General features: G+C 55.0%; 1 protein-coding gene across 27 annotated transcripts in view; it reads left to right on the top strand.

Moving 5' to 3' along the window:
- Positions 1-19,701, top strand: part of TLE3 (TLE family member 3, transcriptional corepressor) — a 47,459-nt gene extending 27,758 nt beyond the window's left edge. For 4 of the 27 annotated variants that reach the window (XM_085018605.1, XM_085018591.1, XM_085018601.1 and 1 more), the window contains 13 exons: positions 3,019-3,235; positions 8,397-8,516; positions 9,310-9,360; positions 10,005-10,157; positions 10,548-10,680; positions 11,228-11,412; positions 12,165-12,241; positions 13,066-13,315; positions 13,685-13,932; positions 14,379-14,526; positions 15,543-15,693; positions 16,580-16,656; positions 17,697-19,701. In XM_085018605.1, the coding sequence (XP_084874731.1) occupies positions 3,206-3,235; positions 8,397-8,516; positions 9,310-9,360; positions 10,005-10,157; positions 10,548-10,680; positions 11,228-11,412; positions 12,165-12,241; positions 13,066-13,315; positions 13,685-13,932; positions 14,379-14,526; positions 15,543-15,693; positions 16,580-16,656; positions 17,697-17,804 (1,731 nt within the window). In that variant the 5' untranslated portion in view covers positions 3,019-3,205 and the 3' untranslated portion in view covers positions 17,805-19,701. Of the gene's footprint in view, positions 1-3,018; positions 3,236-3,733; positions 3,851-4,794; positions 4,812-8,396; positions 8,517-9,309; positions 9,361-10,004; positions 10,158-10,547; positions 10,690-11,227; positions 11,428-12,164; positions 12,242-13,065; positions 13,316-13,684; positions 13,933-14,378; positions 14,527-15,542; positions 15,694-16,579; positions 16,657-17,696 lie in introns of all 27 variants that reach the window. The other 23 variants (XM_085018559.1, XM_085018547.1, XM_085018555.1 and 20 more) reach the window with 11 other exon arrangements.
- The last annotated feature ends 3,937 nt before the right edge of the window (positions 19,702-23,638 follow it).

Raw genomic sequence — 23,638 nt, 5'->3', positions numbered from 1 at the left:
GAATAGTGGAAGCTGGGGACAGGCTGCTGCAGGGTGGCGCACCCAGGGCCCTCCTTGAACGGTGAACTTGATTCCATTTCTCCACCATTGAGAACTCTGTCACCCCCCCTCGGATGTCACTGTGTTTCCACATGTTGTCCTCTGAAGTCAGAGATGTGTCACAGAGATAGAAATGCAGCCTGAGGATGGTCACATCCTGCCTTTGAAGGGATCGGGGCTGTGACATGGGGGTGATGAGATGGGGGGATCGTTGCCAACCAGCTCCCCCTGCCCCGCCGAAGAGAAAGCTTTGTCTCGCTCTCCATTGCAACCAAGACTGTTGTTAGCAGACCCTTCACCCGACAAGCCTAGGCATCTGCCGTGGCCCCGAGAGAGAAGCCTGGGAAGTTGGCTGTGATGTGCCTGCTTGCTGGGGTCTGCTGGGCTGCTCCTGACAGGGCCTTCAAACCATGCAATGCAGACCTCGACCTCGGGGAATTTCTGGCTGTGCACGGGGTACTCTTGCACTTGAAGATGAGAAGTCCATGGAAGATGCCTTTCATCTATTGCAAAGAAGACACTTCTGCTTGACAGCCTGCAGCAGAAAAAAACCACATTCTCCCTCTTGGAAGCTCAACAGCTTTGAAAGGCACTGTCTTCCAAACAGCCACTTCAGCTGCAGCCTTTGTTCCAAGGGTCTAATGCTGGTTCACTGGTTCATGTTTTGGGAAGCAGGATGCCCTGCTGATGCCTTGTCCCAGCTAACTGTTCTCGCTGCATCACTGTGGACCTTGGAGAGGAGGCTTGGATCTGGGAGGTGGATGGCTTTTGGACAGAGCCCCTCTGTTGACTTACTTCCCAGCCTCTCTGTGCAAGCCTTTTCCAACATTTTCACTTAATTCACACAGCAAATGTGTACTGAGCAGACATCCCGGGCTCTACGCAAGGTACCAGGATGGATGAAACAAGGTCCCTTCTTCTTGGAACTCAGGACTTGCCAAGCATCACAGAGAGATGAGAGAAATGGTTTCTATTTTGTGGTCCATTCATAGTTTTTGCTAATGTCAACTGAGCACCTACTTTGCCTCCCCACATCATAATGGACGTGATCTTTGCACAACCTGAAGAGAGGGGCACATTCTGATCCCCACTTTGCAGATCAGAAAACTGAGGCTGAGAGAGATCCACCGACTCCTCTAAGATCTCATAGCTGTTAAAGGATGGAGCGTGACATCTTCCTTACTCTGTCTGGCTCCAGAGTCGGAGCTGTTAGAACTCTCAGAAGGGAGGAACATGTTTTGATCCTGATGATGGCGAGGGCTTCCAGAGGACCCTTTGGCTTTGCTTCTGCTCTGCCATCTTGGGGCACATCTGGGGTCAGGCTGCCACTCAGATCAGTGCCCACCAGCACCTTGTGTGACTGCCCACCAAGAGACGTCCCAGGTCTCGAGCGCTGGCCACTGGTCCCAACCTTTCCCTCTAAACCGAGAAATGAGCCCTCTGGGACCAGGAGTGCAATGCGGCTGGGGTTGCCATTAATTTGGCAGGGCATCAGGTTGGCAGTTTGCGGCTTAGTTGGCGGGAGAGCAGGGCCATTAACCCCCAACCTCAAAAACACTTACTGCCTCTTAGAGCCTCTTAGAGTCCATCCAGAACTGTGGGCCTCCACTGTGTTTCGTTGTCTGTCAGGCGAGCTTGTCAGATTTTGGTTGTCACCCCCACCAATTCTTCTTACTTTGGGGAGTGAGTCTCCTTAGGAACATTCTTCATTCTTCAGATGAGTGAGGTTGGTGGTTGACTGATTTGAGTGTCCTAGTGGTGGAACTAGTTACTGGCTGCCCACTTCAGCCCCTGGAGTGTCAGTTTGCCATCTGTAAAATGGGTACAACCTCTCCTGCGCCAAGTATTTGGAAAGGTCAACTCCAGTACTGCAGTAATATTTGGAAAGTGCCCAGTCATTCAGGCATTCAGTAAATTTCCATTCCCTCCCCTGTGCTCATTGAGAAGGAAGATGTTTGCATATCCAAGGCCCCAGCCATTCCTAAGAAGTATTTCAGTTCCTATGAAATACGTGGCTGTGCGTCCTGTGCCACAACGCCCATAGTTCTTGACACAATCTTAGGCATGATAAAGGGTGTTTTGTCTTGGCTGCTGGGGGAGAACAAGGGGTCGGGGGAAGAAGACCCTGCGGCTTAGTGCTGGGTCAGGGTGTCTGCGGCATCTGTGGAGCAGAATCCTTGGTTAGGGATTCTTGTCGTGGTTCTTGATAATAACTGACTTAATGCAAGTCTAGATTTTGGAACAGTTGGAGGAGGGGGGGGTGCGGGCGTGGAAAGCCCTATGGTAAATGTTAGCCATTGTTATGAGATCACTTAATGAGTAACCTGCCTGAGGTCACCCAGCTAGTACGAGCCAGAACTGGGGTTTGAATCCTGGTCTGTCTTGATTCCAAAGCCTCCACTCTTCTTGTGACCCTGTTTCCTCGGAGGTCCAGTGATGCTGGCTCTCATTCCACTGGCCCCAAGCACCTCTTGATTTCGGGACTTTTCTGCTGTGTCCTGCCCCCGGCTCTGTAAGACAGGCGTGGAGTTCCTCAGAATTAGGGAAGCTTCCCCAGGGTGCAGGCTCGGGGTGGAAGATGCTGGCTGCTGACGTTTGCAGGCATGTAAGCATGCGCAAAGCCGGGACCACTAGGGGCTTAAAAATGGACCTCCTCAATGGAGAGGGAATCTTGATGACGGTGTGGTTTTTGAATGCATGCTTTGTTTATCTTGGGTTCGCTTGCAAACATACATTGAGAAATTCTGTCCTGAGACTGGGGTTGGGGAGGTGGAGTATTTGCAATCATAAATCTTGTATCTAAATTGCGGTCCATTAACAGCCTTCCTCCGGCATGGCAGCATGTGACTGAGATGGGGGCAAAGGCTCTGGGGGAGTGTTCCCCTGCCGCCACAGCCGTCTCCTGGAGGAGGGAGAGGGCTGGCTCCGGCCTCCCCCGCCCTCCCCGATCAGCCTCGCTCACCCCCAACTTCATTGCAGCAACAACAGCTCCAGGCGCAGCACCTCTCCCATGCCACACATGGCCCCCCGGTCCAGCTGCCACCCCACCCGTCAGGCCTCCAGCCTCCAGGGATCCCCCCAGTGACGGGGAGCAGCTCAGGGCTGCTGGCGCTCGGTGCCCTGGGCAGCCAGGCCCACCTGTCGGTAAAGGACGAGAAGAATCACCATGAACTGGACCACAGAGGTGCGGCCCGGGGCTGGGGGGAGGAGGGGTGGGGGTAGGGGTTCTGGAGGCCCCACTGGGAGTGGACACAGCAGATACTGTCAGCCTAGGACCAGGAGTCAGCAAAAGGCTTGGAGTCATCTCTTCCATCCCAGGCGCATGGAAACCAGAGCCCCATCCCCCATGCCCAGCCCCGATCCCTGAGGTGGACCCGGTATTCTCTGCCCTGGAAGACAGCTTGTCCTTTCATCCTGGGGGACCTTCCCCCCTCCCCAGCGACACCCTGCCCACTCTCCGAGGGCCAGCCCAGGTCCCACTGCTTCAGGATGCCTTCCTGGCCAGGCTGAGGGCCTCTCTCACATTCCCATGAGAGTTTAAGAGTCGGGGTCCCAAGACGGAGGGAGCCCTTTGCCGCTGTCCTGTGGCATCCTGCCCTGGATGGTGTTTATCGTCACCAAGGTCATTAGTGCTCTGAGGACAGAGGCCGAGTTCCTGCATGTTTAACTTAGCATTTGTGTCTCACCCACCCAGGGTCCTTGGAAAAGGTACCCAGTTGGCGCTCAAGTCAAGATGTGTTAGTGGAGTGGACTCCCTTTAAGCGGAGGCAGTGGTCACGCTCCTGCAGGGAGATGATTGGAAAGACTGCGAGTGAGAACTTTCCCCAGCCCTTCCCGAGGGGACCCAGGAAGCTGCCCCAAGCAGGGCCTCAGGAGGACTTAGTTTGATCGGGAAAGGAAAGGGCCTGGCTTCCTAGGAGACCTTTTGCAAAAATTGCCTCCTTGTGTCCCCTAGATGATTTTTTTTTCCAGCTTTATTGGGATAGAATTGACATGTAACATCATGTACGTGTAAAGAGTACAACATGGTGATTTGATTTGTCCTTAGGTGTTTACCAGGGCACGTGGCCAGTGCTCACGAGTTCTCCCTGAGCACTGGAGGCCTGGAGTGTCACAATCGTGCCTGGTCAGGGCGGTGGGGCGGTAGCAGGTCGTGGGAACCAGAGACTTAAGTTTTCTGTCTCTGCGGTAGGAGGGTCCTCCTGGTAGAGGAAGACGGCCTCCCCACCGCAGGGAGCTGGTGCTGGGCTGAGCCAATAATCAGCAGCCTCAGCTTCCAGGGACTTCTTGGGAAAGAAACAAACAAACAAAAAAATGGTGTTAATTAAAAAACAGCACCACCAAAATTCAATCCCATAATTCCTTTTTTTTGAAAAAATAACGTTCTCAACTCTCGGATCCTATGGATACTTAGCATAGCATGATCCTTCCCAGGCTTGCAGCTTTAAAACCTGCCCGGTCGTCTCCGTGCCTGTCAGGGAGAGCTAGAGATCCCCCTGCTGCCCCACCCGGACCTGGTGGCCGGCGAAGCGTTGGAATTGGGGCAGTTAATTTCCAAACTGAGAGACGTCACCTAATGGCCCTGCCTTGGCTGACCCACAGTGACTCAGAGAACCAGGCCTGCTGCCCATTTTAAAACCCGTGAACTAGCAAAGCATAAAAGCCAGCTGGAAGAGACTGACCTTTCTTTCTTTTTTGTTTTTTCTGTCTTGGGGGACCTGACCCTCCTCCTGTCCTGGCCTTCTGTCCCCAAAGAGAGAGAATCCAGCGCGGTAAGTGCCAGCACTTTGGAACCTACGGGGTGTGTTTGGAGTGGTGGGAGGAGTGGGGGACCGTGTGGGTGCCTTGCCGTGGGGGCAGCAGCATTGGGTGTTGTCATGAAATAGGAGTTGTTGTCACCTGTTGAGTGACCTTCACTTGGGGAAGCCTTTATCTCTGCAGGCTTTAGGGCCGTCATTTGTCAAGTGAGGAGCTGGGCTGGTGAGAGCTCTAACCCCCTTTTATATTAGAGGTGATGACTGGTGAGGTCAGCCGGCCCGCCCTGAGTCCTCCAAGAGGGGGTGTGGAGTCACGGGACTAAACCCAGAGCTCAGGACCCTGGCGTCCATCATTTGGGGCTGGCATGCCTCCCTGCTCCCGAGGCTGGCTGCCCCTGGTATGGTCCTATATCCTCTTCACTTCCTCCCAACACCTGAGGTTTCTCCCTGTTCAGGGCTTTACCTCGGTTTAAGAAAGTGCTAGCAAGCCAGCATGTAGGCCAGACTGCCTGCGTGTCTGCCAGCTCTGAGATTTGTTGTAAATCTTTCTGATCACACTGAGGCTCAGAGGTTCTGTTTCAAGTGAATAAGCCTTCTGAATAAGCACAGTGGAGTCTGGATTAAAAAAAAAAAAAAAAAAAAACCTCCAGTGATTAGCAAAGCTATTTTATTCCTCATCGCCGTCCTTGTATCTGGGGCCATCTAATCTGTTAGGATGGCTTTAGTTATTACCTCGTGTTAAGTAGGACTTGGAAGGTCAGGCAGTTAACTAACCATCTAGACCGCAGCTTCCTCAGGCAGCTCCTCCATCCCGACCCACCTCCCCTTCCCAGCGCTCCACCCAGGCTGTCTTGAAACCTCCCATTAGAGGCGGTTCTCACGTCCCCTCTCAACTCACTTACGTGCCCAGAAATCCATGTCATTTGGGCCCGGGAATGGCTAGGTACATAAGAAGGGAATAGCTGAAGCTGCAGATCCGTTTTGATGGCTCTAGTGTTGATCCCCAATAAGTGGCATTTTTGGAGAGGTGGTTTGCCTAGGCAGGAAGAGGGCTGGGCTGAACAGCTCAAGGCTCAGTCTGGTCCCAGCTTCATGGGACATTGGGTGGCCCTCTTGGCCTCTCTCAGCCCCAGTTTCTCTATCTGTAACACAGGCATATTCCTCTCCGCTCCGGTAGGAAGACCCCCACCCCTGTTCAGAACAGGACCCAGGATCTGGGAGCTTACCTGCTAGACAGGGACCTGCTTCCGAGAGAAACCCAACCCCCTCCCTGCCTTCACACTTCCTCATTGCTCCTGGCTCTGGCTTTGTGCCCCTGTCTGTGAACGCTTTCTGCTGAAAACAACCACGTGGAAGCCTCAAGAGCAGGGCTCTTGACTCCACAGTGCATGTGAACATACAGACTCAGCAGAGGGGGCACCCTGGGGCCACCAGAGAGGCCTGTGGCAATGCATCAGAACACCGCCATCCTGGGCCGGGGTGGGCCGCTCCAGGCAGAGGCCGTCAGGCTCACAAGTGTGCACACGGTCGTGGTGTTGGAGGGAGTGGAGACTAATGTAATCAGCCCTTTGGAAACCAGGTTGTCAACAGATGAGGCCCCGGCAGGAAAGACAGGGCCGTGTCGGGGTGGGAGGGGGGCCGGCTGGACGGGCTGGAAGCTGTCCCAGAGGGGTTAGTCTGGAGTCCAATTAGAGGTAGCTTCATTCATATTTCCTTGCCTAGCCGAAGCAATAAAAAATACTTAGTTTTTTGGCTGCCTGCCAGCCAGAGGCGGGCTGGATCGATGCCGCTAAACGCCTGACATGACTCTCCTCCGGTAGCAGCGTGGGTTTTCAGCCTGACTGCAGGAGAAGAAAGAGCTCGCTGTTCTCCGAGCCGCGGCCCGGGTCGCGGGGAGAAACACGAGCGGCCGCACGCCCCCCTCTCCTCCCTGCCAGCCAGCCGGAGAGCAGAGGGGCTGGAAGCGGTTCTGCTTAGCACGGGGTGGCCACCGTCAGAGGAAATGAAATGAAATGACGGTGATTTTTCTGCCGGCTCTCGCAGCGGCTAATTGAATTGCGGCTGTGCGCGCATCGCCGCCGCGCCTGCCCGGCTGCGGGGAAGGTTGAGCTGCAGTTCCATTATAACCTCCATATTTTCTTCAAGGCTTGATAACTCTGCCATTTTAATTTGCTTCAGGCAGAAACTTGGCAGGGAAAGGCTGCTCAGAAACTGGCTTAGGGGAGGAAATTAAGTTCTGCGGCTGGTTCCCGCACCGCTCCCCACCAAAACATGGGCCCTGGCCTCTGGGGAGGTGGGGAGACTTTCCACCTGCCTCCTGATGGCCTTCTCCTCCGACCAGACGTCCCTCTGGGTCCCCATGTGGCCTCGTCATCATCTCCGGGGATGGGGACAGCGTGGAACAGCTTGACTGTAGCTCCTAGAGGGCAGGGACTGTGTCTTGTTCATTTCGCCCGGCCTGGCATCCAGCCCCAGGCCTGACCCAGGGCAGGGGTCCAGAAGAGGGTGGGTGACTGCTGCTTCGGGGAGGGAAGGTGTAGTGTGGTCTCTTAGGAACGAGGGGACCTCAGGGGCCCCTAGGGGACATTGCTTCTGATACTCTCTGCACAGAGATTTGCTGGGAGGCACCCCCTCCCGGAGCTCCTCCCTCCTCGTTCCCAGCCCAGTACTGATAGCCGCGTGATGCCTGCCAGTCCTGGTCGCCCTTAACACCACTAGCAGCCAGGGTCCTCCTCTGCGGGTGACTCTCACTTTCTAGGAAAGCTCTGTCCCCAGGCCTGCCTGCATGTGCTTCTCCTGCATTCCCTGTTGGGCCCACCTCCCCTCTTTCCAGATCTCAAATTCCAAACTCTTGCTTTGTGGTTGAAGGGAGAACATAGTCTCTTCCAGGCCTAAAAGACTTGGATTTCCTTCCTGTTGCCTCCTGTCAGGAGACCTTGGGTGCGTTTCCCATCCTCTTGGGGCTGCTGCTTTCCCATCATTACAAAGTGGGGGTGTTCTACCCACTCTTATGCCTCGTCCCATCTTAAGAGGGAAAGGCTTCATTGCTTGGCATTTTTTGTTTCTTTATAGTCTTGCCATTTCTCTACAGTCATGGGAGGCCACGCTGGAGTGGTAGGGCATTTGCACAAAGTGGCCTGTGGCCCACCTACACTTGGGAGGCCTGTCGGCAGCCTGGCATCCCCCCGCTCTCTCAGTCTCCCTGTTTTTATTGGGTTCAGGAGATGAAGTGTTGCACGTGGCCCCAGTTTGTGGGCTCAGATCCATCTTTCAAGACTCAGAGCAAATTCCATTGATCTACCCTCAGAGCAGATGTGTGCGGCAGGCACGGATGGGGGGTGGAGACAGGCATGACCCCCGCCCTCAGGAGGCATACAGTCTCCAGAGGCCAGAGGCAACTGGCTAGTATGAGGTTCATTATTGAAGAGCAGTGGCATTGCTGCAAAAAAGAACTGTCATGCTCGCAGGGCCTCTCTCGGGGGACTTAGTCTGGGGAGGCGTCCCTGGTGAAGCACTGATGGAGCTGAGACCCGTGGGACACACATGGCACCCTGGCTGACCTCATGCACAAAATGTTCACACTCAATCTCCTTCTTTCAGAATAACTCAGTGTCGCCCTCGGAAAGCCTGCGGGCCAGTGAGAAGCACCGGGGCTCCGCAGACTACAGCATGGAAGCCAAGAAGCGGAAAGCGGAGGAGAAGGACAGCTTGAGCCGATACGTATGTCTGAGGGCACAGCGGGCTCTGCTGGGGTCTGTGCTGGGGAGGCTGAGCTGTGGGAGACCCCATGGGGCCTGAGTTGTGGGAGAGTCAGGCGTGAGCGAAGACAGGGGAAGGGTTCATAGAGCCTTCTGTGAGCATGTGGGCCATGGCCAGGAGGGCATGGATGAGGGAGAGCCAGGGGCACCTCCCCAGGTGGGCCACCAACCCTGTGCTGCCATCAAGGCCTTCTCAGAATCTCCAGTCTGCTCTGGGTGTTGTCCCTGGCGCCCCCACACTGACCCTACAGGTGGTCATGATGTCTGCTCTGGGGTGTGGGATCTGTTGGTCTTATGCCTGGTACCCCCCCGCCACCTCCGCCGCTCTCCAGCCACTTGGCTGCTCTGAGGCTTTGGACACGTCACAAGTCGAAGCCTCAGCTGCATTTCTGGGAGATGAGGCTAATCACCCCTCCCACACAGTGATGAAAATGATGAAATGAGGCTGCTGCGCTTACTTGCAAATGATGGCGGATATCAGACCAGCTGGAGAGTGGTGTCTGGCACCAAAGGGACACATTAAAAGGGGCTTCTAATGGGGCAGGTGTCAGAGAGGCTGCCAGTGGGTATGGGAGCAGAGTGACCCCGGGGCAGCGGGCTGGGCTAGAAAGCAGCAAGGAGGAGGCTGACTTTGACAGGGCTGAGTGGGGAGAGCGTGACTGGCCGGGGTTCAGATCCTGGCTGGTGGAAGCTGGGGGCAGGGTTGGACTCATTCTAGGGTGGATATGGCTTCTTACTGGCTTCTCTCCATGCAGGACAGTGACGGGGACAAGAGTGACGATCTGGTGGTGGACGTTTCCAATGAGGTAAGGGGCAGGCCCAGGTCGCAGGGTGGCTCTCTGTGTGGGGTCGTCTGAGCTAGTTCCTGTCCTGAGTGGGAGCTGTCGTGTCTCAGCTGTTGCACGGTTACTCACAGCCCCCAACCAGGTGATGAGGCCCTTGGGGTGGAGGCATCAAGTTAGTCAAGAGGAGAGTTCGGGGTTTGGCTGTGTGGTGGCTGGGTGTTCGTGCACACTGAGGGGTTCCTAGGATGAATCTCCAGAGAGAGAGAGACCCCCAAAGATCCCAGGAGAGAGCCAACTTCCACTCTCCGCCATCCCTGGGATCTCAGGGTTGTGACACCCCCACCCACCCCAGGATCAGCCTTGACAGGGAAGGTGGAGCTGAAAAGCAGCTCCATGAGGCCGAGAGGCCAGGCTGCCCAGATTGGAGTCCTGATCTTGTGTTTGATCCTGGGCGGGTCACCTCCACCCACCCAGGCCTCCATCTCCCCACCTGTGGGATGAAGGCGTCAGACTAGATCATGAAGAACTGGTCGGTCCCCACCTGGGACCATGCTCCTTTTCCCAGACCCCATGCCCCCTCCCTTCCCGGTCCCAGAGCAGAGAAGACTCAGCTCTTAGCACAGCACACTGCTCTCAGCGCATCTCTGCATCACTTGTGCTTTTAGGACCCAGCGACGCCCCGGGTCAGCCCAGCACACTCCCCTCCCGAGAACGGGCTGGACAAGGCCCGTGGCCTGAAGAAGGACGCCCCCACCAGCCCTGCCTCGGTGGCCTCCTCCAGCAGCACGCCCTCCTCCAAGACCAAAGACCTTGGTCATGTATGAGGCTGGGAGAGGGCTGGGGAGGGTGGGGGCAGAGGAACAAGGTCTGGAAAGGGCACTGGAGCCGGAGTGGTGCTAATTGGAAGGCGGAGGAGTGGATAGAAAGCATGTGGGTTGGGGCTTGGCCTGGGTTCAAACCCTGGCTTTACCACCTACTGCTGGTTGAGCCCTGTGCTTAGTTCATTAACACTTCTAGGCCTTGGTTACTGCATCTGTAAAATGGGAACAGTCATCACAGTCCCTGCCAAACAAGGCTGGGCAAAGAATTGAGGGGCTGTGGGGCAGAAGGTTCAAAACCGGGGCCAGCACTGGCTTCACGTGGTGCCTAGCTCTTGGGAGAAAGGAATCTTCATGGCTTCCCTTGGTCTCTGCACCTTCCCTCTGCAGAATGACAAATCCTCCACCCCTGGGCTCAAGTCCAACACTCCAACCCCAAGGAACGATGCCCCAACTCCGGGCACCAGCACGACCCCGGGGCTCCGGTCGATGCCAGGCAAACCTCCAGGCATGGACCCGATAGGTATAATGGGTAGGCACTGTGGGGCTGGGCTGCCCGCTGGCGGGAGGGGGTGGGGGGTCTGCCCCGGGCCAGGGCTGGAGCCTCGCAGATGGGCTAGAGCACCGGGGAGGGTGTCGGAGTTGGGACCTTCCCAGGGCTTGTCTCTGTGGGACTTGCTCGGGTTTGAGAAGGTGAGTGCCCAGGGCTTCAATGCCGATGTCCAGGCGTCTTGGAGCCACTGCCCAGCTAGGTGTGTGGAAGGAGCTCCAGACAAGTCAGCGCACCTACTGTCTGTCCTGCCTCTGTCGTTAGTTCTCTGAGGCTCCGAACAACCCCCTTCTCTGAGCCTCTGAGTCCTGCTCTAGAGGTGGGCACATCTCTCAACTCACACCTTCTTGGGCTGGTGGGTTCCATCTGGGAGGACTGCCTGGAGAAGACAGCTTTAGAACGCAGGAAGTATGGCTGCTGGGCTAGGAGGCAACCTGGTGGCCTGGGTGTTTTCCTGGATGGAGGGATGGGGCCCACTGCCCTTGACAGCATCTCCCAGCTGACGCCCAACTCCTTGCAGCCTCTGCCTTGCGCACACCCATCTCCATCACCAGCTCCTATGCTGCGCCCTTTGCCATGATGAGCCACCACGAGATGAACGGCTCCCTCACCAGCCCCAGCGCCTATGCCGGCCTGCACAACATCCCACCCCAGATGAGCGCGGCTGCCGCTGCCGCTGCTGCCGCCTATGGCCGATCGCCAATGGTGAGCTTTGGAGCTGTACGTAGACCTTTTGGCTCCTTTTTTGGGGGGACCGGGCCCTGAATGGGGAAGTTGGAGTGGGTTAGGGATGCCCTTCCTGGTGACCACGTCGCTGCCTTTCGGATAGACTGTTTATTAGAAACAAGACAGGAACACACACTTGGGGCTCAGCAAACCTGGGTCTCATCCTGCTTGCCCATTAGTCACCCTGTGACCTCATGCAACACAGCCTCCCTTTCCATGTGGAAATCGAGGCTGACACCTGTTTTTCTGGGCTCTGTGGGAATGGGAATCCCCGCAGTGAGTGAGGTGAGTTTCCTTGGCAAATGGGGCTGCCAGGTACACAAAGATGTGTCTGCTGTTACTGCTCAGCACTTGGGTTGGCAGGGGCAGTTTCTCTCCTGACCTCCTGAACATGGGGTGGTGGTCTCTTCTCTACATGGCCTGCTGGGACACCAGGAGAGGGGACAGGGATCAGCTTGTCTTGCAGAACAGGGAGAACGAGCGGAGGGTGGGGGTGGAAGATCCTGGTTCAGAGTCTGAGGGTCTGGACTGTCACCCTGTCCCTGCCATTGTCCTGGGAAAGGCACGTGACCCTCCTGGGCATGTGTTCTCTCTGGAACAAGGGGCTCTGCTCTGCTTGGCTGCCCCTCAGGTTCTGAGGGGGAAGCAGTGCAGGAGGAAGGCGGGGTGGGGCATGTGTGGTGGGGGATGCGTGGCGGCACCCTCACTGAGGGCCTTGTCTTGCTTTACAGGTTGGCTTTGACCCTCACCCTCCCATGCGGGCCACGGGCCTGCCCTCAAGCCTTGCCTCTATTCCTGGTGGAAAACCGTAAGCTCTGGCTGTATTTGTATTTGTTGTACGCTTCTTGGGGAGGGCGGGGGTGAGCATACCACCCATCCACTTCTTCCCTGCCCTGGGAGACCACCCCCCCCAGGAAAGGCGCCCCCAGGCCAGGCTGCAGTGCCAGCAATGGCTGCCTGGCCACACTCCTGCTCAGCCCCAGGCTCCCTCTGAAAGGGAATGAGGGAGGTTGGGGTTGAGGCTGTAGTCCCTGGGCTCTGAGAGAGAAGGGACACTTCAGATGCCAGGCTCTCCCATCCAGATGCCATGGAGCTGGTGCCATGCCCCCGTCTTGGGGGCTCCCGGGGGTTCCGCCCCCAGCTGGTGCCCACTGTGACCTAAACCAGTAGGCAGACCATGCCCGCTCAGGCCCGGCTGTGATGTGTTCATTTGATGATGATTCATTTGATGATGACGATGTGTTCAAGTGATGATGATTCATTTGAGGAGCCAATTTTCCTTCCTAATATCACTGGCTCCTGGGCGACGGGGGGAAGCATTCAGACGGCATCGTTTCCAGGATCCCTGTGTTAAGGATTCTGTAGCTGGTAGGAAAGGCTGTCCCAAGGCAGTGTGGGGTTAGCCACCTGGTTGGCAGCAAGGCTGGGTAAGCAGGAGTAGAGGTCAAGGCAGGGTTATGAAGCACTCTCCACCCTGGCAGAGCCAGACGGAGGAGGCCAGGGTACCGGCTTCCCTAGGATCTGGGGAGGGAGCACCTGGAGGCAGGGGGTGGGACCAGTCAATCCAGGCAGAACCCCTGGGAACCGTTAGAGGATTAGAGATGCCAGGAGTGATGGTTCTCCCCCTTCTAGAGCGTACTCTTTCCACGTGAGTGCTGATGGGCAGATGCAGCCCGTGCCCTTCCCCCACGACGCCCTGGCAGGCCCCAACATCCCCAGGCACGCCCGGCAGATCAACACACTCAGCCACGGGGAGGTGGTGTGCGCTGTGACCATCAGCAACCCCACGCGGCACGTTTACACTGGTGGCAAAGGCTGCGTGAAGATCTGGGACATCAGCCAGCCAGGCAGCAAGAGCCCCATCTCCCAGCTGGACTGTCTGGTGAGGATCCTGGGGCTCTGGGCATCTCCAGCCAGGAGAGCAGGGCAACCTGGGCCGGGGGCACACCCCCATCGACCTGGCCGGGCTCGACCCTGTATTGGCTGGGCAACATTGGGCAAACCGGCAAACCTCTCTGAGGCCCACTTTCATCATCTGTAAATGGAGATGATACTGACCTGCAGGGCCTTACGAGGAGATGACTGAAAGTTTGCAAGGTTATAAATGAGGAATGGAGATGGCCTGGCAGCTTCCTGGAACTGCCGTGAATAAGGGCAAGAAGTGAGCAGAAGTGATAAGGGTGCTGCTGGATGTGATGCCCCCGGGAGGAGGGGGTTGGGTGGCCCTGAGCACTGCCCCTTCTCCCTCCAGAACAGGGACAACTATATCCGCTCCTGCAAGCTGCTCCCTGATGGACGGACGCTCATCGTGGGCGGCGAGGCCAGCACGCTCACCATCTGGGACTTGGCCTCACCCACGCCCCGCATCAAGGCTGAGCTGACGTCCTCGGCTCCTGCCTGCTATGCCCTGGCCATCAGCCCCGATGCCAAAGTCTGCTTCTCCTGCTGTAGTGATGGCAACATCGCCGTGTGGGACCTGCACAACCAGACCCTGGTCAGGTGAGGTGCGGGAGGGAGCAGGGGTCCTTGTTCTCGGGAAGGCTACGCTGGCTGTGCCTGGCATTGACGCTCCGGGGGTCAAGTGTGGGACTTCAGAGCCAAGCTGCTGGGTTTGAATCCTGCTTCCATATGACCTTGCGCAAGTCACATACCTCTCCCTGGGCCTTAGTTTCTTCTGTGTGAAACAGGCAGAGTGAAGCCCTGTCCCTGGAGCTGAGCCCCAGCGCAGAGGCTGCAGTGCCTGGCCCAGTATCGGCCTCCAGTGTGGCATGGCCGTCTGTGTCAGTGGGAGAGGGGCCCAGGCTCTGCTGTGAGCTCACCAGGGGACCATGGGCCTCGGTGTCCCCATCTGCTCCGGCAAGCCCGGCCCGCTCCCTGGGATGACTGTCAGTTTGGCAGTTGGTGCTTCCACAGGGCTCACCCCAATCCCTACGTGGCCTTCCTAGGCAGTTCCAGGGCCACACGGACGGGGCCAGTTGCATAGACATCTCCCACGATGGCACAAAGCTATGGACTGGGGGCCTGGACAACACCGTGCGCTCCTGGGACCTGAGGGAGGGACGGCAGCTGCAGCAGCACGACTTCACCTCCCAGGTGTGCACCTGAGATCTCCCTTCCCGGGTCCTGCTGGCTGGGTTGGGGATGAAGGGGCCCTTGCAGGTGGCAGTTGCAAATGGCCCTGAGACCAACCTAAGCTATCTGGGAAGGCTTCCCGGAGGAAGCAGCAAGGAAAGAGAATTGATGAGGCTTCGCAGTTGGATACACTTGACCCAGCTACTCAGATTGAATTTCCAGGTCCTCCGCCATTGAGCACTTTAGCCTCGGTTTTCTCCTTCATGGGATGGGAATAGTAGTAGCTACCTTAGGGGTCTAGACTTTCCAAAAGCCTCCGCTATAATCCTGGCTCAGAGAAAGGATTCTGTAAATATTAGGTATTACTATTTTTTTTGTTGCTGTTACTCATTTTAATATGTGCATCTTGCATCTTTAATACATTAGTGGTTTTCTCTGGGGATTTTTTGTTTGTTTGTTTTTTTAGGGCCACATTCACAGCATATGGAGGTTCCCAGGCTGGGGGTTCAGTCAGAGCTGAAGCCGCCGGCCTACGTCACAGTAATAGCAACTTGGGATACAAGCCGAGTCTGTGACCTACACCACTCACAGCAACACCAGGTCCTTAACCTACTGGGCAAGGCCAGGGATCGAAACCATGACCTCATGGATCCTAGTCGGGTTTGTTAACTGCTGAGCCATGATAGGAACTCCATGTTAGTGTTTTACTTACACACATTTTTCTTAAGGAAAGGCAGAAGTCCCTGAGACAGAGGAACTTTGAGAGTATAATACTTCTGGACACTCATTTCTAGAGTCAGCAAGCTCTCTGAGCCTCAACTTCCTCGCCTATAAAATGGGGATGAAAAACGAGATCCCGTTCCCCTGGGTTATTGGGCTGAGGGAGAAGGGGGGCTTGCTTTGCAAATGGCAAGTGGTGGGGAGGTTGTGGGGGAGGGGCTTGTGGGACATTGAGCCCTCAGGGTCCCTGAGCAGGGCCTTTGAGGAGCCCCCCATGGCTCTGGAGGGTGCTGATCTCCATCTGCCCCCTGCCACAGATCTTCTCGCTGGGTTACTGCCCCACTGGGGAGTGGCTGGCCGTGGGCATGGAGAGCAGCAACGTGGAGGTGCTGCACCACACCAAGCCTGACAAGTACCAGCTGCATCTGCATGAGAGCTGCGTGCTCTCCCTCAAGTTCGCCTACTGTGGTGAGCCTGGGGGAGCGGGAGTCCCGGGTGGCCTTGCCTGCTCTGTGTGTGTGAATGAGGGCCCAGAGCTTAGAGAAAGAGCGTGAGCATGGCCCCAGAACCAGGCCCCTCGACCCCAACCAGCATTCCCCCATCCAGTGTCTGTCTCGCTCACCATCCTTGGGTGCAGATACTGTCATAGGGTACCAAGCACTGGTGACACCAGGCCAGTCCTTGCTGGCTTGGCACAAAGGAATGGGACTCAGAGCCTTTCAGGCAGTGCCTCCAGTTGGTTTGGACCATGGGCTTTGGCAGCCATGGCTCTGGAGTCAGATATCTGCCCACCTTCCGTCTGGTTGTGCAGCTTTGGATGCATCTCAGCCTCTCTGAACCCAACGGGTGTTTCTGTGGATGGAAATAGCGGGCGGCCAGCATGGCTTTGGGAGCCCTGGGGAGTTAACGCAGCCGGAGCTCTGGCAGAGTGTCTGGAGAGTAAGGGTTCCTGCTGACCCCCACCTTTGTCTGGCTCTCCAGCCACCCAGAGCTTTTCCATTCCCAGTACTTCCTGCCATCTTCCAGTTTCAGAATCGAGGTGGGTCAGTCATTGTTTTTAGTGGCTTTAAAAAGAATCTTTTGGGGAAGTGTCATCCCTGTGATTGACGGCAGATCCTAGCTTTTTCCATCTCAGCCCACCCAGCCCTCCCCTTGATTGTAGAGAAATGCATTCCCTAGTTGACTGTGTGTTATGTGTTTCGCTTGCAAAATGCTTCTCACAAGTAGAGAGTCAGGCCAGCCCTGGTTAGCGGTTTACACCGCGTTTCCATGGCAGCCAGCCATGTCTGGGGCGGGTCTTGCTTGAGTGTCCAGCAGGCCACAACCTGACGTTTCCTTCGCCTCCTGCCTGCAGGCAAATGGTTTGTGAGCACTGGGAAAGATAACCTTCTCAATGCCTGGAGGACGCCGTATGGAGCCAGCATATTCCAGGTACCACCTGCCCTCCCAGTGCCCCTCTTGATTCTGCCCAGAGTTGCCGGTCTGCAGAGATGGGGGTGGGGATGAAGGAGGCTTCTCCAGCTCCTTCCAGCCCCTACCTGCTGCAGGTCTGAGATGGGTTCTGCACAGGCGGAGCCTTGGCCCTGGGCACAGCAGCGGGACACTCCCTGTGCTGCTAATGGCATCGGACCCCTCAGGGCAAGGGCTTTTAAGCAGGGGCTCTTGTAGGATTTCTAGAAGAGGAGGCGTAAAAACCTGCTCCTGGCTCTGGCCGGCACACCGAGCACTGACAGGAGGCACGCTGGTGCATTTGAGCAAACTGGGCAGTTTTTTTCTGAGCATGTTACCCCATGTTCAAGTAGGTTCATATTTCATCTCAAGACTTGAATGTAAGGAGAGATGGGGTAGGAGAAGAAGGGTCCAGAAAGAGATGGGAGAGAGGGAAGAGGCTTTCTGTGAATTTTCAAGATCTGGGGCCTGGCACTGCAGCCTCCCACTTGCTCACTCACAGGCACGCACACACAGAGACAACGCATGCACGCACACAGTCATACCCTCACTCTCAGAGCCGACAAGCCACGTTCTGGCTCCAGGCTGGAAGTCTGGCACCCAGTGTGTCACACAGGTAACTTGGAGGAGTCTCTAGTTACACAGAATGCTTCAAAACTCAGGTGCAAATCCTTCTTTAGCTCAGTGGGCTGGGATCTGGCCTGCTGACACCTGCGCCCAGTTCGGAAAGGCTTCTTCCTGTTTATCGACTCCGGAGTGAAGCTCTCGCACAAGTGTTCTGTTTTTGCCCCTCAGAGCTGGCTTTAAAGATCACATCGGACCCTGTTAAGGAGCTTTGCTTGTGGGAAGGCGGGTGGAAAGGGCATCACGCACGGGAAGGGCTGCATTTGAAGGCCAGGCAGTGTGCGCTCCGGGGTGGGCGGAGGGCGGTTGGATGGAGAGAGCACTGAAAGGGCGTTGAGTACCCAGCAGTGAATTTCTGTCCTTTCTCCCTCCGCCCCCTCCTGTCTCTCCTCCTCCAGTCTAAGGAATCCTCATCTGTCTTGAGTTGTGACATTTCGGCGGATGACAAATATATTGTAACAGGCTCTGGTGACAAGAAGGCCACGGTTTATGAGGTCATCTACTAAAGCAAGGACGCTAACAGGGCTGTCAAACTCTGGGAGAAACAGACTCGGCTGTGCCAGGGAGACCCCGGCGAGGGGCCCCGAGGATGCGGAGGGACGGGCGGCGAGCGTCCAGTCGTCCCAGCGCGGCGCTTCGGCGGGCGGAGAGGGCGCGCGCCCATCACGGTTGGGACTCCCCTGCACGGATTGAGGTGTCTCACGGACTCCGATGGATTTCTCTTCTCCTCCCTTAACAATCCTGGCAGATGCTACAAATAGATTTATTTGGAGGCTCATGGCTCCTTCATGAGTCTCTCTTTCCTTCCCCTTTCTTTTGATCTGTCCCCTTGCCCAGGCTTGGGGACACTGGAGTGGGGACCACACATTTGTGCCGGGGGAGGGGGGGTGGGGCTCGTGTTCCCAACTGTGCAGCGCACATGATTTTGTGAAAAGTGTAAATAACAGACTTCTATCTCAGGCTGGTCAGCGGGGGAGGAGCCCCTTCCCACCGACCACACCAGCCGTGTATTTCGCCTGCTGTATTTGTAATCCACTCGTGGTGGTGGCTTTTTTTTTTTTTTTAAACCAGACGTTCCCATCTGGGAAGGGGAGGCAGGGAGGGGGGGCAACATTGTGAGGGGGTGGAACGGGGAGAAAATGCCTGGGGTGGAGCAGGGGCCCCACAGCTGGTAGCCAGCTGGACCGTCAGGTACCCCCAGGATACATGTGTCTTCGTGTGGACCTGGGAATCCCCTGAGGCGTGTCAGGACCGTGTTCCAGACAGACTGACAGACGGACAGAGCTTGCGATGGGTGCCAGCCTGGACTTCTCTGTGACCTCCTGAGCTCCACCTGCCTCTTGGCCTCTCAACTCCCCTCTCAGGTGTCTGCCTCCCCCCCTCCCTCCGCATCTCCGTTTGATGCACACTTGGTTATGGTAATGACAAACAGAAGTTCAAAGGCACTCTGTCTCCAGCCCTTTCTTAACCTTCAGACAACCTAAAAAGGATACGAAGTTAGAGGAAAGCATAGCAACTCAGCTCAGGGAGCTACCAGAGAAAAAAATAGCAACAATGTGGGTGCTTTTTTTTTTTTTTTTTTTGAATTTGAATTTGAATGAAAAGAATTAGAAGTGATATCCTTTTGTAAAATGCCCTTCCCCCCCTTTCCTGCCTCTGACCCCTTCTCCTCTCTTTAGAGGGAAAACGTGTATTTAACCTGCAGGGTTGTGATTCTGAGAGGACTATCCCCCTCCCAGGGCAGGGCAGGGGGCTTGGGCTCGGGCTGGTGGCACACTGTGCTGAGGTGTGTAGCTTCCTGTCTCTCTTAGAAGCCCAGACAGGTTACAGGTAGAATATCGTTTCCTGCAGGTGCCACTTTGGGGTAGCAAAATGTTCTGAGGTATTAGGATTTTGGTGTTTTTGTTCTTGTTTTTTGTTGTTGCTTTTTCCTTTTGGGTCTTATTTTTTCTTCTTTTAAGGAAAAGCAGAAAGGCCGTTATGAGTCCTGGAGGTGGGCTCTCCATGGATGTAGCATATGGATGATTTTTATACTGCATTTTTATGGATTATTTTATAATGTGTGATTCTGTCTGATGAGGAGGCAGGGGGGGCTCAGGTGAACCCCCCTTCGATGCTCTTGCTCCCGGGTGAGCCCCTATCCTGGCCTACCGTGGAGGCTGCAGAGACCGGCAGGGCACCCTTACCTTTCTGAGGTTGGGGAGGGATGTCCAGAGTCTGTCTGTCTGTCTGTTTCTCTCTCTCTCTTTCTCTGGGTCTCAGATGTTCATCTACCACCTCTTAAGGGTGTTGCCACAAAGGAGGGGGAGGGTAGAAGAAAGTTGATTCCTGAAGGAAAAAAGAAAATGAAAAGTCATTGTAATGAGCTGTTTTTATATTTTTAAAAGTTACTATTTAAAGGTTGGTTTGATTGTTGCGTTTTAATTGCCTCCCCTCTCCCAGTAGATGGTCTCTCTTACCCCCTCACCCCACCTCCCCAGAAGAGAGAGGGGTGCTGTCTTAGACACACACACACACACACACACACACTCACACTCCCCGTCCTGGATCCTGGGTGATTTCTTTTGTCACCCATGAATGTGAGCTCTTCTCATTTCAGAGCACTGCCAATGCTATCCCAACCCCCAAGAGTGATGGGGCAGGACAGTTAAAGGGAGTGTCTTCATGGTCCCACGTGCCACCTCCCCGGTGTAAGGGAGGGGGGATATCTGGGCAGTTCCCTCAGAGGAAGCACACAGTTAACACCGAAGTCCGTACAGCTGTCCCTGCAGTGCTTTTGGAGGAAGAAAACAAAAATGAAATGTGATGAACTCCTAATGAAACTACGAAGTTGTCTGTGGACATCAGCATCTTGTAAACCCCCACCGTCTTTTTTGAGGTTAAATTCATATGCCCCTGGAGGACCCCACTCTAGTTCAGAAAGGTGCATGTCGAAGGAAGAGGAATTTGCAGCAGAGGCAGGGTGGGAAATACAGAGCAGTGCCTCCAGGGGGGCAGGGCTGGCCTGGGGCACTTCCCAGGCTCTTGGGTTTCATGTACCCATGAGTGAAATCTCTCCAGAACTAGGGACGAATGTGGTTTCCAACACCTTATTTTGTCGAAGTCAGTAGAAATCAGCACAAACAATTTCCGACAGTTATTTCATATTAAGAGAACTGGACATTTGCAAAAAGGCATGGTGATCAGGATAAAGCAGTCTTTATCTAAGCCTAGAAGGGACAGCTGGACTGCACACACGGGTCATTTAACTGGAGCAGGTGATCTTCTCGGGCCCACAGGGGAGAAGCTTCCGGCAGGTAGGAAGAATGCCCATCTGGGGCTGCAGTTTGGCTGACGGCTCTGTCTTGCACTGACTGCACGGACTCAAAGCATCAGATCACCCTTTTGGATACACTTCCCTCGTCTGTCCTGGTCTGATCGCCACAATAGAGGGCTAGAGGGGCCAGATGGCACAGGCTCTAGCCGGAAGATTCTTTGTCTGCCCAGGACTCGCCTGATGGGTTGCCCATCAGTGCCAAGATAGGGTTGGAGTTGAGGCTTGCAGGCCCCGTTGGGTAGAAGAGGAGAACGGCTCAGGGAAGGCTCACCTCCAGTCTTGCATTCCTGGGAGTGAAGGCCAATGTCGGGCTTATTTCTGAGAAGAGGTGATCTCAGAAAGGTTGTCTGAGCGAAATTTCCTGGGCACAGTCAAGGCTGGAGAGATGACCAGCATCCCACCCCAGCCCTAGAAGCTCATGGTCACTGGTTGGGAGAGACGGCACAACCCTGTTATGTGACCTGTGAAAGCGGGGTTGGGGGCACGTCCTTCAGCATCGGCTGCCGGTGCCTGGATGCCTGCCTGTCCTCACTGCCACCATCCTGACACAGGCTCACCCAGCCCTGCCACACCGAGCCCCTCACTGCGCATGCTGCCTCGGCTTCCACCCACCTCTCCACTCCTTCGCTTTCCTCTTTTCCTGCTCAGTCCTCCCAAAGACAGACCTGCATCTTAGCGCTCTGCAGGTGATTCCTCTGAGCTTCGAAACTTGTAAGGCGTCTTTTAGTCTTTGGGGAGGGGCCCCGCTTACTGTAAACAATCTGACTTCCAGCCTTAATCCCTCTAAATTGCCCCCACCTCCTGCTCAACACGGTGGCAGAAGGCCTTAAGGCTATTTTGCTAGCCTTTTTCAAAGTCACCCCCTTGACTTCTTTTCCTGCAAAAACCCAGGCTCCTTCTAATCATAGCATTTGCAACATTTCCCTGCACCTGTCTGCCCAGCTAGACTTGTTTCCCTGGAGGGCAGCGACCAGGACTTCACAGGCCTGGGGCAGGCATCTAGTGAATAAAAGATGAGCTTTCACTGGCTTGAGATGGTCCTGTTTCTCAGCAAGCAGGGTGTCCTAACGCTCATTGCTGAAGCCCAGAGAAGGGACTGGCTTCTCTGCAGCTCTTCAGCTCAGTTGTGCTGCCTGTGTTCAAAGCAAGAAGATCTGTTGAAACAAATAGAGGGCATGGTTGTCAGAAGCCAGCTTTCATGGTTTTAGTTCACATCAGATGATGTATGTACCAGTGGCCAGGCCATTCCTAGCAACAGCGGCCCAAGCCACCCTCAGGCCTCTCTCTGAGTCACTGTTCAGCCCTAGGCAGCCCCAACCCCAGCAGGGCCAGTGACTATCCTAACTTGTAAGGTCTATGGGAAGGTACCAGGATGCAGAGATCTGGGTGCTGGAGCTGGAAGCATCCTTAGCAAAACTTAACTATTAGGAACTGGCCATGGACTAACTACTGGTGATAGAGTGTAAATGTTTTCTTTGCGGACATAGTGTTTGAGAATGAACTATTTTTAATACAAATACACCTGATGAGCCTTTTCTTTTTTATTTGTATGGTTAGGCATCATTTAATTTTGTGTGTGTGTGACCAAAATATAAAATCTACTCTATAAAATGCACCGTACTCGGAAGTTCCCTTATGGCACGGTAGATTAAAGATTCAGTGTTGTCACTCTAGCAGCTAAGGTCGCTGCTGTGGCACAGGTTCAGTTCCTGACTGGAGAGCTTCCACATGCCATGAGTGTGGCCAAAAAAAACAAATTGGTAAAGACTTTTTGGAAATAAAAAAATATTCAATCTTTCGGCCTCGCTCAGTGGGTAAAGGATTAGGTGTTGCTGTGTGAACTGTGGTGTAGGTTGCAGACGAGGCTTGGATCCCGCATTGCTGTGACTGGGGTGTAGGCCGGCAGTTGCATCTCAGGTTTGACCCCTAGCCTGGGAACTTCCATGTGCTGCGAGTGTGGCTCTAAAGAGACGAAAAGAAAAGAAAAAAAAATGCATCATATTCATGAATTTTTTTTTTTTTTTGCCACACCCACGACATATGGAAGTTCCCAGTCAGGGATCCAGTCCAAACTATAGCTGTGACCTATGCCACAGCTGTGGCAACTCCAGATCCTTAACCTACTGCACTCTGGATCAAACCCACAGTGATGCAGAGACAATGCCTGATCCTTAACCCACTGGGACACAGAGGGAGCTCCTCGTGAAGTATTTTTAAACATTACACCAAAATTGGACCTTTGGTATTTGAAGAGACATCTATACTGAGCCCCTGGTTTGGTAGATGGGACAGTTAAGGCCCATTAAGGGTAAGTAACTTGCAGTGAGTCACACAGACTGAGCCAAGATTGTGACTTGCACCACCTACCCCCTGAACCTGTAGCACATCTTCAGTGAGGCTGTCCAGTGGGCAGGACTGATTGATACTGTTTGGAGGATTAGTATCCAGGGGAGGAGGCCTCTGCCTCTCCTCCAACAGGACTGGTGAGGAAATTCCTCCCAGAAGGAAGATAGGCCACAGTTGTCATGGAAACCAGCCTCCAGCTTTAAGAACATTCTAGAAGTCACCAACCCATCTTGCTCATGCTTCCATCCATCGATCCATCCCCCATCCACTCACTCATCCATCCATCCACCTGCTCACTCATCCACTCACCTCTCTAGCCATCCTTCTATCCACCCATCCATCCAACCAACATTTCTGTAGTAAGAATCTAACATGTGTGGTTCTGCATGCTGGGATGCAAGGGTCACTAAGACACAAGGACTGCCCTGCCCACAGACCTCTGCCAGGTGGGAGAAACAGTCACATAAGTGACAGCTGCCACTCCAGGAGATGTGTGAAGGCACAAGCCGCACCACAAAGCTGAAACATTACCCTGGGCATGGAGTTAGAGCGAGAGGTTCTTGGAAGGGGTGAGCTGAACTGAGGCCCGAAGAATGCAGAGGTGCCATGCCCAAGGGAGGTGGGGGGGAAGAGTGTTCCAGGTAAAAGGAACAGCATATGCTAAGGCCCGGGGTAAGG

Source organism: Sus scrofa, chromosome 1 (genome assembly GCF_054392235.1).
Source record: "Sus scrofa isolate SSC_HxYL_T2T_F1_AM1 chromosome 1, Sscrofa_HxYL_maternal_Yorkshire_Landrace_v2.0, whole genome shotgun sequence".
NCBI classification, from domain to species: Eukaryota; Metazoa; Chordata; class Mammalia; order Artiodactyla; family Suidae; genus Sus; species Sus scrofa.
This window is presented reverse-complemented; position numbering and strand designations above follow the sequence as displayed.